The sequence below is a fragment of the Oreochromis aureus genome, linkage group 16, assembly GCF_013358895.1.
Source record: "Oreochromis aureus strain Israel breed Guangdong linkage group 16, ZZ_aureus, whole genome shotgun sequence".
Lineage (NCBI taxonomy): Eukaryota > Metazoa > Chordata > Actinopteri > Cichliformes > Cichlidae > Oreochromis > Oreochromis aureus.
Genome location: NC_052957.1, coordinates 1,849,680 through 1,864,617, shown reverse-complemented (window position 1 = coordinate 1,864,617; position 14,938 = coordinate 1,849,680). Strand labels below are relative to the sequence as shown.

The 14,938-nt window shown below is 42.8% G+C and overlaps 1 protein-coding gene across 1 annotated transcript in view; it reads left to right on the top strand.

Moving 5' to 3' along the window:
- The window catches only part of lrp1bb (low density lipoprotein receptor-related protein 1Bb), a 270,456-nt gene that overhangs the window by 131,296 nt on the left and 124,222 nt on the right, over positions 1 to 14,938 (top strand). The window contains exons 9-16 of the mRNA XM_039600082.1: positions 638 to 830; positions 956 to 1,099; positions 2,898 to 3,134; positions 3,367 to 3,547; positions 11,403 to 11,622; positions 12,270 to 12,459; positions 13,571 to 13,693; positions 13,987 to 14,127. Of these exons, the coding sequence (XP_039456016.1) occupies positions 638 to 830; positions 956 to 1,099; positions 2,898 to 3,134; positions 3,367 to 3,547; positions 11,403 to 11,622; positions 12,270 to 12,459; positions 13,571 to 13,693; positions 13,987 to 14,127 (1,429 nt within the window). The remainder of the gene's footprint in view (positions 1 to 637; positions 831 to 955; positions 1,100 to 2,897; positions 3,135 to 3,366; positions 3,548 to 11,402; positions 11,623 to 12,269; positions 12,460 to 13,570; positions 13,694 to 13,986; positions 14,128 to 14,938) is intronic.

Below are 14,938 nucleotides of genomic sequence, written 5' to 3'. Positions count from 1 at the left end.
CCGTTCTTCTCTGCTGTTGTGATGAGCAGAGATGAATACAGTTAGCTGCTTTAACATTGTGTCACAAATCCACTTCTCCATATGAAGTTGACCCTGCTGATATTTGCTATGTTTTTCATACAGATAGTACTGAGTGCTTCCTGTGCTGTATAGGTGAGCTGCAAGCTCTTGAAGTAGTATATATGAGAGTTCCTTAAAAAAGCATCTCATGTGAAAGTAGAGTGCTGAGGTCAAACTCCACAGGGAGAGACGGTTGAGTGGTTTGTTTTTTATTTATTTCTTTATTCTGACGCGTGTTTCTTGGTGCCCCTGATGTCAAAGTGTGGGCCAGTGAGCTTAGGTGCACTTCCTGTGAACACAGCTCATCCAGCCATGTCGCTATGTGTGGGTGTCAGGCTGCTAAATGTAGCATGGAGGCTGCAGTATCAGGGCCAGCAGCCTCCCAGTGGAGTCAGGCTTTTGACTCTGCACGGGCTGCCAAACAGCCCCACAGCTATCGCCCATCCCTCTCATGCAAGTCCTCCTTCATTCATTTTTATTATTCTTTTATTTTATTTTTTATTCATGTTGTGGTTTTATGTGTTTCTGGTTTCATGAAAGATGAAAAAAGGGAATGTGGCTCTTTCTTGTTTTTCAGGTGTCGTACATTTATTCATTAGCTGTGTTTGAGGACTACCTCTATGCTATCCACTCTGACCCTTCCAAAGGGAGTTCCTCTGCAGAGCTGCTGCAGATCCACAGGTTCAACATCACAGCAGAGAGCAGGACGCTCGCCAGCCTGGGGAATTCTAAAGGACTGCGGGTTTACCATAAACTCACTCAGCCCAAAGGTAAAGAACAGTTTCTACACGCGTGAATATTTCCAAGTATCTTTCAAGTTATTTTCTGTCATATATTTGAGTAAAATGTAAGCAAAAATACTTACATTTCTCTAACTGTATTATTTCGATCACAGTCAGAAGTCATGCGTGTGAAATGGATTCATACGGAAAGCCGGGCGGCTGTTCCCACATCTGCCTCCTGAGCGGCAGCTACAAGTCCAGGACCTGCCGCTGTCGCACTGGCTACAGCCTGGGCTTCGATGGAATGTCCTGTAAAAGTTAGTATAAGATCTGCTGTGGAGTCAAACTGTGTGTTTTATGAAGATGTTAATATTTTGCAATCTTCCAGCCCCCAGTGTTTGTCATAGGATTAGACTTAAACCACTCTGTGGGATACTTGAGTTTGGAAACTGCAGTGGGAGAAGTTTGATTTTGTTTGACGTGTCACTCAGAATTCCGTCTTTACAGATTCTCAGAAAATACAGCAGCTGGCATATTTTCCCAAAAGCTGGACATCACTTCCTCTTAGAGAGACAGAACCAACACAGAATGTCAGAAATAGTTTCTCTATGTTATTTTTAAAAAATCAGTATCATTGTCGGGGCGGCTGTGGCGTTTCCTGATCTGAAGGTTGGTGGATCGATCCCTGGCTCTTCCAGTCTACATGTTGAATTTTAGAACGCCTGGGTGAGGTGCTTAGCACTATCGCCTCATAACAAGCAGCTGCTGGGGATCTGTGTGGAGGTAGCATATCCTCCCCATGGCTGTGTAGGCTCTGTCCTGGTGCTCCAGGTTATCTGTGTTACCTCTGAGCTAACAGCCTACCTTTTAATCTGTGCCAGCTGGGATAGGCTCCGGCCCTACCCAGCCAGCACCCCAAATTCCATAAGTGGAAGAAGACGGATGGAATATTATTAGAATACTTGGAATACTTCCTGTGAGCCGATTGGAGTCAAAGTTAAAGAGCACAGATCGAAAAGGTTTTCTCTGGCAGTTTTTCTAATTTAAAAGAATCTGAACTAATGCCAGCCAAGGATCTTCTGCTCATGTACCATATTACAGCCAAGCATATGCCACGCATGCACGGCCTTCGACCGACAGCGGTGACGATCACAGCGAATGGTGAATACACACCCATTTGAGAATAATGTTCTGCTATCGACCTGTGGCGAGTCTGACTGACTGTTGCCATAATGAGGTTTTAAGTTTGTCTGCATTTGTCGGCCAGTCTGATCAATCGCTGGACATTGTGTAGTTGACAATAAAAGCAGGGGATCAAATTGATGACACAATTTTAGGGCCCGCCACATTTCGATCGAGGTAACGAAGCATCGGGAGGCAAAGCGTGACACGTTTGATTTATGCCCCCCTCATAGACGTTCTGATGACACTCTCTCTTTTTGCTCGTGCTTTCCATCTCCCTAAGCATAATGAGATTTAGTGTTAAATGGTAGTCCTTTTTCAAAGAGCAGTCACAGTGGGGTTTGATATCTGGGTCTCTTGCAATGCTTAATTGTCTCCTGGGTAGTTGGTATCTCCCCCACGAAATGATAAATTGGAGTGAGATATGTGTGGTCCTCACCCTCAGCATCCTAGTCTCCTGGGTAGGGGCTAAGAGTGAGGAGAGGTCTGCTTCTTTCAATGGAAGCCCTCCTTCATTCCTCCCCTTGCGTCTCCAGAGGATCCCAAAGGGTTCCAGAACATAAAGTCCCCTGAGCGGCAGGCGAGGAGCTGCCTCAGCTTTCCGTCCTTTCTGTTTGCCTTTCTGCTCAGGCGTGTTTTTTTTAGTTCAGAAACAGCGCAGGGTAAGTATTGCAATTGTCTGTTTGCTCAAGCGTTTTTCTTCTCTTACGCTAAAGGCAGCTTCGTAGCAGGGCTGTGATTGAGGGGGGAGAGTATAGTCATTGGCACTGATTACTGGCTCCATTAGGGTAAATGAATGGCCCAGGCTCTGGCAAACATATGAGAACAATGTGGCCAGTAAGAGGGTTTAATGCTAGGATCAGCACTGATGAATTACACCAATTAATTGACAATAACAGTAAAAAAAGGGCGCTGTCCTTTCTTGCTTTGTAGAGCCGAAAAACGATATCTTCCTGTTCTACGGTAAGGGGCGACCGGGAGTCATCCGAGGCCTGGACATGAACATCAAGTCCAGTGACGAGCACATGGTGCCGATTGAAGACCTGGTCAACCCTCGAGCCATCGACTACCACGCAGAGCTGGGACACGTCTACTTTGCTGACACCACCAGTTTCCTGATCGGGCGGCAAAAAATAGATGGAAGCAGCAGAGAGACTATACTGAAAGATGGTACGTCCGAGTGCATTCATGTCACGTTACGTTACATTTAACACACTCCAACAGCCTAAAATGTACATTTGTTACACTTTGTATGACACTAACCCCAAAGTTCTTTAATAATGTAACAACATTTATAAAATATTTGATGTCTTTTGATGTCTTTTATAAATCCTGCTGAGTTGTGTATATAGATAATGATGTGGCATATATTTGATAGTTCTGCTGAATTCTTTTGTTGTAGAACTTGACAACGTTGAAGGAATCTCAGTGGATTGGATTGGGAATAACTTGTATTGGACCAACGATGGGTACAGGAAGACGATCAGTGTTGCCAGGCTGGACAGAGCTTCCCAGACCAGGAAGACTTTGTTGGAAGGCAATATGTCTCACCCCCGGGCCATTGTGGTGGATCCTCTGAACAGGTCAGAAAATATAATATTACACGAGCAAAATTCAGTTGGAAAAACAGTTTGTTGGTACTGTGCAGGTGCAGGTATGGCTAAGCATCAGTTAGATGCAGACAGGCCATAATGCTGGAAAACATTACCAAAACAGCACGTGTGTGGTGTGCTCCATTTTTTACGCCCTGACAGAAAGTGAGGAAAGCAATTATCTTGCCACTCACACTCACATCACTAAATGGACTTTAAACAACTTCAGAGTTAAAAATGTTATGCTTTTTATTGCCTCGCTAGAGTGCTGCACAGAATTTAAATTGCCATCCGATTTTAGACCTGGTGGTAAAATTCAAATAATGAATTAATGTACGCGCCCTGTTTTATTTGTTGTATGTCTGTGAAGGTTCTCAATCATCCAAGTCATCATAGTCTATAAAGCTTGGACAGAAAAGCGTCTGGACTTCTTTAAGTTGCTTGAAGACGTTTCATCCGAAAAGCTTATTCAGTTCTAGGGTCAAATGGTGGAGAGTCTCAGATTTAAGTCTTGTGGGAGTGTCCCCAAGGGGGTCATGAACCCCCTGTTGATCCTCTACCTAATTACACGAGCCAAGGTGTGAACACGGGTGTAGGTCACAATCAGCCAAGGTTCCAGGTGAACCCGCTGTGAAACCTGGCCCCACCCTATCATGTGATTTCCTGAGGTCAGATGGCCCAGGATGTGAGTGGGTGTTAAGGCGTCTGGGAAAGGATCTCAAACTGGATTATAGATGGCAGACAGTTGGTGTGGTAAGCCCCGCCCTCTGTTCAAAGATGGTCACTCACAGTGGACATAGATGCTTCTTTCACTCCTCTTTCAAACCATCTGTCTTCTCTGTCCAACGTGAAAACTGGCATCCTCGAATTTGTTGTTGTTTGTTTTTGATTAATTAAATCATTATGGAGAATTGGGAGGATACTGTGGAGAGTTTCGCCTTTAACCTTTGACCAAATTAATATTTCATGTAGCTCCCTAAATTATGGGAAAATAATACTCAATATATGTATATTTAAATGACATCTATGTTCCTTGTAAGGCCTGTCCGATGAATATTTGAGTCTGATGCTGACACAGATTTTTTTAAAGTTCAGTATCAGTATACTCATTTCATATGTGCATTACTGTATATACTGTATGTTGGAACTGTATGAAAAGGAAAACCATGCATTTTACAAGCTCATTAGCAGCTTACTGTGAAGGCAGCACTGTGTGCTTAGCTGCAGTGCTACAGTGCATGTGCTGCAGACACTGGTGAGATTATATAAACCAATAAAGCAGAGAGTTATAGCTGCTCTTATTAAACCATCTCTAATTTCTCTTGCTCATGTTTTTACATCAGCCCATATATGGCAGCACATATGCTGACACACGGCACAATGTGAGATGCTACTTTCTCGCACTAGCATAAATTCCCAAAGTTTCTTAAACTATTACTTTGCAGAAAGTGTTGGAAGTAGTTTGTTTTAGCAGACATCTCCTGTGATTGATGATAACATATGAATAATTTTCATCAGCACGATTAAACTGACAGAACATCTGTTTTTCTGAAAGCCCCTTGTGCAGCCTTTAACTCACTCATCTCGTTCCAAGAACGACACCAAGCAGCTCATTAGCCACAATTAAACCATTTAATAGCTAATTCTGTGGAGTTCTCAGGGACAATCTTATAAGCATTTCTGTGCACATTCATATAAGTTGAACTTTGCTGGCTGATTGGTAATTATCATATAGAGTTGATGCTGCAAAACCCAAATTCATTGAGTGTCTTAAGGTTCTTAGGGATTAATACTTTAAGGCTTAAATCGTATTAACACTCCCCAAATCCATTGCAGTCAGAGATTAGTTTCCAAGCCTCAAGGGATTGTTCCAAACATTTTGCTATACACAGCTGTTTCAGTGCTATAGGGACACGAACCAAAGCAAAAACAAAACTTACTCATTCCTAGTTTAGTTTTATTTTCCCCCTTTGTTAAAAACAGTTACCAGTTAACATTTTGTCTTTATTTCTAGCTCTCTGTCTTATTCTCAATTCCAACAATGAAACTGATTCCAGCGTTACTATACGAGTCACGTCGCGGTGCTGCAGATATGGAAGGAAACTGACGTTTATCTGAGGGATTAAAAAAAAATCATGTTTGCGTTACGTGTAAAGAACAAAACGTTAAACAGCTGATATGAGAACATAGCCTTAAACTTTAAGGCTAATCAGGATAGCGCTGAGAGTTTCAGCACTGACAGATGTGCCACAGCAGCAGAGTTGGGGGTGGCAAATAACCGTGTCACTTTTTTTGTATAAGGATTAATAACTTTTACTCCAGCCCTCCCACTGACAGCACAAATGATTAGAAGAGCTAGTTTTGGGCTTCTGAGGAAGCGTTCAGCCTGAACCCGACAGGCCTTTGATCTCTATCTGCTCTGCTGGAAGAGTCTCTTAAGGTGAAATGGAAGCAATTCTCCAACACATCTCTTGATCTTTTGCATCCTCGATGCCTTATTTTTTCCTCGGTTTGCTACTTCTAGTCTGTGTTGACACGATTAACACTAATAGTGTCATACCTAGAAACGGAATACATTTATTCATGAAACACACACACGGCAAAAAATATGTTACTAATCACACTTGGTCAGCTCCTTAGTGACTGCATGAGTGTGCAAACAGATGGATGACACACTTATGGATAAAACCATTATGAAGGTGTCTCGTAAGGATCCAGTCTGCCTGGGCATTAACCGGAGCAGCAGTGCTAAAAAGAGATTGCCTAATTTGCTGTTTTCATGTTAGCGATGAACACTGGGCATTCAACTGGGCTGAGATCTAGAAACTGTGAAGGCCATGGCATATGAGTCACATCATTTTTATATTCATAAAGCTATCCAGTGACCCCTCATGCCAGAGGAGAGGAGCTGTCCTTATCATCTGAATTGAAAAGCCCCCCCCACAGCATAACAGGGCCGAGGAAGGTGCTAACTGCAGGGGTGGATGCTTTAGCTTTTTCTGCTTTAGTTTATCACCTGTTTACAGTTTAGAGGCTTATGTAACAACGTGGCACGGTCTATACATTTTTTAGCAAACAGTACAGATTATTAGAAACTAAATTTAATGCTGCAAATTCTAGTTTTTTGTCATGTTTGCTTCTGGATAATTTGCAGATTTAAATGAAAATATGAAACGTGGACAATTCAGGTCTGTGCTTACGTCAGCTGTGAACCGTCTTCTACTATAACGGTGAAAATGCCACGGTGTCTGATTTCATGCCCGTGTTTGCCTGTCTGCATGTAGCCATATGTGTGTCTGCATGTTGAGTGGGGAGCCCGGGTGCTGTGAATAATTCATGAGGTCGTAAAGATGACTTTGAGACAGTGGGAGTCTTCATTCAGCCCCATCTCTGATTCTGTTTCATCATCTCTTTGCCAAGCTCTCTATCATTGATGAGAAACAAGGGGCCACGTGGCTCAGCCAGGAATCCTCAAAGAGAAAATCTCTTGGGTACGGTTACTGGAGAAAAGACCTGTCGAATTATTGACCCAATCGTGTTTCACATACCGCCGGTCCTCCGGGAGCTGTTTTCTTGACATACAGAAGATACACTGAAGAACTTTGGTTGAAAATATGGACCGTCTGACTTTGACGTCTAGTAAAGTTTAACTTGAGAAGCCTGAAATGTTTCTTAAGCTATGATGACTGAAGTCCAAACACATATCTGATTATCTGCTTTTAAAATATGGAGAATCTAGTTTGTATCTGTTTAGTCTTCATCGGGGAAAACTTCAGATTTCTGACCTGGTGGAGCCCTTCCTGATTTCTTAGGTTTTTGTATGCTTGCATGTTTTCTAATGATGATGTCACTGACTTTGTTTCTCAGCTGTTTCTTTAGACTGTGGCTACTTTTTGAGATTCTTGGCAATACTTCACTTTATCACACAGGCTTTATTTTCCATGTGTCTAAGTTCTCAGTCATCCAGCTCGTGGTAGATCTTGAAAAAGAAGGCACCCAAAAATGTTATTGAAATGTCTTCATAAACTCTAATAAGACATCTACTTAACAGTAGTGCCGTATTTTTCGGACCAAAAGGCGCACCGGATTATAAGCCGCATTAAGCGAAACAAAACAGTCAGCTAAGTCAAACTTTACTCAACTCATTCTTCTTGCTTCCTCCACTTCCATACCATTGATTCATTAATGTCGAATTGACTATGTGCACGAGAAAATGCTAACTTCCTGGTTTGAATGCCGGATGTGGGGTTGTACATTTCCGGTAGCTTTACTTTGCGGTAAATCGCTACTGCGAAGATATACTCCAAAATCATGTCCAAAACTCGAAAACGGAAAGATTGCGTTAAGTTCCAAAGAGCAGAAGGTGGGAACACTCACCACTGTTGTGTCACAAAAAATCTAATGATAGATTTTGACGTTTAACCACTTAAGCCCCACGCCCCGATACCGGGGCAAAAAGGAGGAGATCACGCTTAATCGGTTATAACGCGGGTTGAGAAATATAAGTCCAGACATGTGTGGTATCCACAGAAACCTCAGAATCTCAGCTAAAATGTCATATAAACCATTTCTACAACCACCAAACACACCGAAAATAAGCCGCAATTAAACGAGCAGTTACGTAAATGCGCATAAGTCCGCTAAACAAACAAAACCGAACCAGAAATTCTTCATACTTCATGTAACCGGTTAAAGATAGGCTGGTTAGCTCCCAGAGCTATCACTGACTCCACACACCAAGTTTCACCACGATCAGACCAAAATTCACTGAATTAGCCGCAAAAGAAGACCACAAAAACACACAGCGGTGCAAATGCGCTAAGACAGAAATTGGCTTACCGTCCCGATTTCCTCCATTATTTTCGCCGGTAGCCGGTAACCACGTGATTGACGTTTAAAGAGTTTAGATCGGTCGGTTGTTTGCATCACTCAACACAAGCAGAACTGCATCACTGCAGCATAAGACACATCGTCCACATTCAGAAGCACATCTCTGGGTGCAGTCCTTCAAATATCTTGGTGTCCACATCTCCTCAGACCTGACATGGGCTGCCCACATTCAGGTCCAGACCAAGAAGGCTAGGCAGCGCCTGTATCACCTCCGACAACTAAGGAAGTTCAGGGTCTCTCCAAAGATCCTCAGGATCTTCTATACAGGCGCTGTGGAGAGTATCCTCTCACAGAACATGACAGCGTGGTTCGGGAACAGTTGTGTGAAGGACCAAAAAGCTCTCCAGAGAGTGATCCGTACAGCAGAACGCTGCTGCAGGATTGCTCTCCCCCCACTTCAGGACACCTACACCAGGAGATGCCGGACTAGAGCAACGCAGATACTGAAGGACCCGTCCCATCCTGGCAACAAACTGTTCCAACTTCTACAATCTGGTAGAAGGTTCCCCATCATCCGGGCAAGGACAGAGAGACTCAAGAAGAGCTTTTATCCTCAAGCCATCCGGGCCCTAAACCAACACCCCCCCCCCCCCCCACACACACACACACACCATCTCACATCATCTATAATTGACTGAGACTCTCCTCCAGACACTCAATTCCTTTAACTTCCTTTAACTTTAAATATGTTTATATTGTCCATTCTGTAAAATAGTCAGATGTCTATTCATATTAATGTACAGAATTCACCTGCTGCTGCTTCTACTGCACATTCACCCAATGTATATACTATATATATATTTATAATGTTATCCTCTACCCCCCATGTTTTTGCACATGTCGAGGAGCGTGTCAGGATACATTTCACTGTGTGTTATACTTGTATAACTATGCATGTGACAAATAAAGAACCTTGAACCTTGAACCTGTATAGTGACTGGTCTTATTCTTTAAACAGGCAAATGTTCAGCATTCAAACTACAGATGAACAACAGTCACAGATGTTTCCCGTTATGTCAAAACCGTGAAAAACGCCACAGACGATCTCCTCCGTGACGTCTCTCCTGTACAGTACAGAATCGCTGCATCGATTGCTAGCAGTGTGACTCTGAAGTGCAGTACTGTATGTCCACGATGTCCACGCATCAAAAAATAAAATTGGCTACTTGATTTCACCTATCGCTGGTTATTTTTAGAACATAACACCCGCAATAAACGAGGGACAGCTGAGAAATATAACATTTGAATCCCTTTTCTCTTTTGCTCTGAGGCGTGGGGGAAAAATATCGACAAGTCGATGAACATCATTTACAGATATATTGCGTAAATGCCCAAGACATCTATAGAAATGTAAATCGACGCTTGATTCATTCATTTGCTTAACTTGTTTTGGACCATAAACAAGGCAAATAGGACACCGGAAACAAAGGTCCACACAGGAGTTTTTGCACCGGAAGTAGCATATGCTAACGTGCACATAGAGCAGCTGCCAGAGAATTGACTATTCCCATGTTGTTGCAGTATATTAATGACTAACCTGGTATTGTGGATGGATTATCTCAGTTGTTCTCCTGACTGAAGTTTGGTCCGTTTACAGCATCCTGCCATGCGATTGCATTTGTCCCTAACCATCGGGAACCCTCACGTTAACTTTTATCGAGTGGAAAAAAGTTAGCGTTCATCCTCCAGCTTCACTGTGTTTATGTTATGCTAACATAGCTGTGTCGCTAGCGATCACGTAGCACATCATTATATAGCAGCTAGCCCAACTTCAGTAACCCTACAAACGTCACTGCTGTGTAGTTTTCTGTCTTCATTTATGTTGGAAGTGATAGCAGAGCTGTACGTTTGAATGTTTCAGAAATCTCTCAGTCAGAACATGCTATATCATGTTTAGGTGGAAGCTAGCGAGCTAACTTCCTGCTAACTTCTAACTCTGTTAAACTTTATAAATTCTGTTTTCATGGATGCCTGGATGTTAAACTTAATTGTTACACCTGGTAAAGCAGCAACGCTGATCCTTTTATTACAGATGAAAGAATTTAGACAGTTTTTAATTCTCAGTGATGTCACAGTGTTCGTTTGACTTTGGGACTTACCAAAGTCAGACTAAAACATTTTTGACAGATTTTTGAGCGCCGTGTCCCACATAAAATCAGTTCGAGGTCAGTAAGCACAACCAGAATTCATACATAAGGTGCCCCGGATTATAAGGCGCACTGATGATTTTTGAGAAAATAAAAGGGTTTTAAGTGCGCCTTATAGTGCGGAAAATAGTAATCAGGGCTGGGTGTGGCAAGAAAACTCAACTAAGCTGTGGTTAATGAGGAGGGGCAATGACGTTTTCACTGAGAGCCAGGTGGGTTTAAAGCTCTATTTCCCTTAATAAATGAAATCACGATTTAAACTTTGTGTTTACTCGAGTTATCTTTGTGTAAGATTAAGATTTGTTTCATCTGAAATATGCAAGTGTGACAAATAACAAAAAGAAAATCAATAAAAAGCAGGAAGGGGATAAATACTTTTGTTATGTATTTGTCAGTACGGTTTGTGTTCCCTATAATGTTCCCTGCATGAATCAAACAGCATGAGAAAGATTCAGAGCCTCCCCATGGGCACTCGGAGCAAACCTCAGAAGACACTGTGACAAGAAATAGATCATTTTGAGAGAAGCTTGCAGAAGCATGCTGTCACATCTTCTGATTGATAAGTAATCAAAGCAGGAGGCTGCTTGTAGAGGGAGCAGCGAGCAAAACCATTTAACATCAGCGTGTCAGAAAGTAAGGGCAAAGATGAATGGGGAGCAGACGGCTGAAATGAACTGCTTAGTTTGAATATGAGGTGTGATCAGTGTCAGCGGAGAGCACGTTGTGATCTACAGATGCCACCGATGCAGTGACAGTGTTTGCTTTATCTCGGTGTTGGAACTGTATGTGTTCAATTCTGTGTGTGGTAGCTGGATGTACTGGACAGACTGGGAGGAAGATGAGGTCAACGACAGCATAGGGCGGATAGAAAGGGCCTGGATGGACGGATCCAACCGCCGCATTTTCGTCACCTCCAACATGCTGTGGCCCAACGGGCTGACGCTGGACCACAGCAGCAGCACGATGTACTGGTGCGACGCCTACTACGACCACATTGAGAAGATTCACCTGAACGGGACAGGAAGAATGGTATGTTACGCTTTTTTCTCAGGTGGTTTATTAAACTGAGTTAGTCCACTTGTGAGGTTTAACAGAGGGCCAGAAGGTGGACTTTAAATCGCGATGTAAGTTCACGATTGGAATCGTTTGTAGACCAGCTCATTCTCATTTTTTAGAATAATAGCGTTTGGAAGGCAGTCAATTAATTTCCAGCTACATTGTTTCCATGTTAAGGTTTAATCGACTGTGGATGAAAGCATCTGTCTCCTCTGGTCAGTTGTAAGGCTGTTTTCTGCACACGCTTCTTGCATTTCAGGGTTAGAGTATCTATGTTTGCAGCAGTGCGACGACTGAAACGTGCTCCTCTTCCCACAACAAGTATCCTTTCATCCGCTCCTGCCGACTCTAGCTCTACTGGCATATCACACTAATTAATTATTTGCAAATGCTATTTAATCAATGCCAAGATTCTAGCAAACATTATTATAAGCAGATGTTTCTGTGTGAATAAATTTGTGCAGTGAAATTGAATCACATTCATCATATACTGCGATCAAATAATCTTTAAGCCTGTATTCAAACAGCTAGACGCCTGTTTGAGATGACTGATTCCTCTGACGGTGTCTCTCTGTAGCTCTGACCTCGTGACTTTACTGAATGTTTGCTTCATGTTGCAGGTGGTGTACAGTGGGAAAGAACTAAACCATCCGTTCGGAATCTCTCATTACCGCAATTTCATCTTTTGGACCGAGTACATGAATGCTTCGGTGTTCCAGCTGGACTTGTCCAACGGCGATATCACTCTGTTGCGGAGCGAGAGGCCGCCGCTGTTCGGCCTGCGTGTCTACGATGCGCAGAGTCAGCAAGGTTGGCTGCTTTCTCTTCATTTAGTCGTCATCCCACCCTGACACAGAAAGTGGCTGTTTTGCACTGGAAATAGAGCCTCCCCCCTCCTGTGAATTCAGACATTTATAGCCCCTATAGCGCTTTTCTTAATGGAGAGCACTTTATAAGATATATACACCAGAAAGTTACGCATATGCCTATTGCTCTCAAATTTCACGGTATAAACTGGCACATTGATCAGCAGTGACAGTAGCTTTCAAATCACTTTGGGCTCCACTTTATGAAGTTAAATAAGATGACCAAGGTTTGGATGTCTTTGCTCTCTTCTGTAACAAATGATGATGGATTCCCGGTGTTAAGATGCTGAAAAGCAGAGATAGCAGAGGCATGGAACATGTCAGCAGAGAGCTTCACTCGCCCTCACAGGACGTCTTGCTTTTAGCTGCAGACACGTGTTTCACACTCGGCGAATGTTGACCGACTGTTGTGTTGCTCTGAATGCAGAGGCCATTGCAGTGATTTTAAAAGTACTGTACTCTAAAAACTCACACTTGGACATTAAAGTGGTTGGCTGCTATATGCACAGCCTCGCACACACCATGCAGAGACGTTTCTCTTTTGTTCATGCCACTGAATAGATTAATTGGCTGTCCGGTACTCTGAGTATTACTGATTGGCTCTTACAAAACCCAAAGCTTTATCTCATTGGCTCAGGCACTGCCTTTGGGTTCTGTGTTAAATGAAAGTGACAAAGGTGTCTCATGCCTTAACTTGATATGTGACTTTTTTCGATTGGAGAATGTCAGCTTTGTCCTGAAAGACAAATTATTCCTCCGAGAATGATAAAAATGTCAAATGTCTTTCACCCACACCGTTCCCAATAATTCACCTGACGTATGCTTATAGATCTCGCAGCATACACCTGGCATGTCTCTCTATGTGGGGGAAAAGCTTTTGTACCAATAAAATGATTTATTTTGCTGCATTTAAAGGGATTCCAGAAACTCTGATCTTTATTTCACAGATGAAAAAAAAGGGGGAAACCAGGATAATACAGAGCTTAAAGTGAGCTTAGAAAATGTCGCTTTAAATGAGCAAGACACCATGCTGTGTTTGGGATCTGTTTCTCCAGGTGACAACGCATGTAGTGTGAATTATGGGGGCTGTACTACCCTCTGCCTCGCCATCCCAGGAGGGAGAGTGTGTGCCTGCGCTGACAACCAGGTTCTGGAGAAGAACAATGTCACCTGTGCAGGTAGGAGGACGTAATGAATCAGACGAGCCCTGAGATCAGGTTGTCCCAGTGTAGTGTAATCCTGCCGCGTCCTGTGGGACACGCTTCTTTTCAAATCTGCTAATAAACAAGTAAATACAGCTGAGGGAGGATCCCAGTGGGTTCCCACACATGTAACACATGAGGTTATGAAACATTAACACGTTGTGCATGCTAGTTATTAGTTTTATATGCCAATATTTTCCCGTTAACACATGTGTCTTAGAAGGTCCGGGGCTAAAATGACGTTTTCCCACTTGTGTCTCTCTCTGAAGCTTCCAGCAGTAGTTTAGAGCCACAGCGATGCAAAAGTGATGAGTTCCAGTGCCGTAATCAGCGGTGCATTCGGGCCTTGTGGAAGTGTGACGGAGATGATGACTGTCTGGATGGGAGTGACGAGGAGATCCAGAGCTGCTGTGAGGATCTCGGAATTAGTCTGCAGGCAACACACTGCACGCTAGCATGAAAAATGCACTGTCTGAACAGACACTGTACACAGTGATGTGGCCAAGCAAGCAAAGCCTAAGCTTTTCAGGGCTAATTCCCTCTGCCTGTCAGCTGCTGTGTTCTTAAATGTCACTGAAGTCGGGGTGTAAAGTGCTCCCCCTCCTCCACGCTGCCGTCTGTCCTTTCTACGTGCTTCCTTCTACAAATCAGTTGTGTAAACTCGATGTTAGATGGTTAAGCATGGATTTTATACTTTTTTAAACTATTATTGATTTTCAGACGGCAGCAGCAGATCTTTAATACAGACCAACCCAACGCCTCCACTGTCTCTGTGTTAGTCGTGAACTTTGCACTGGGTAGAGTTACAGTATGCAGAGAAACACTCTCATTTCTTTAGTATGATTAATGAGCGGTGAGGCGTAATGAGTTAGAATTATCAAAGTTAATGTTAAATATTGGTGCTGATTTTTTTTCTCTTTTTTATATGAAGGTCGCCTCAAATAAAACAAAAATCAGGCACTAAAACCAAAACCAACCACAAATACACTTAAGACCACTAAAGATGATATAGAGACTCCATTACTCTCAATTAAAGGACGAACCACCAAGGAGAAACATAAATGAGATTCCTCACACTCTGAAACATTATTATTCCTTTTATGGTTTTTAGTGCGGCTTGTTGTTGTATCAGTATGAAATTAGTTACATTGTGACCTTAATTAAGTCTCAGTGAAAAGCTGCAGATATACTGTATAAACACAAGAAAGAGGTCCAATATTA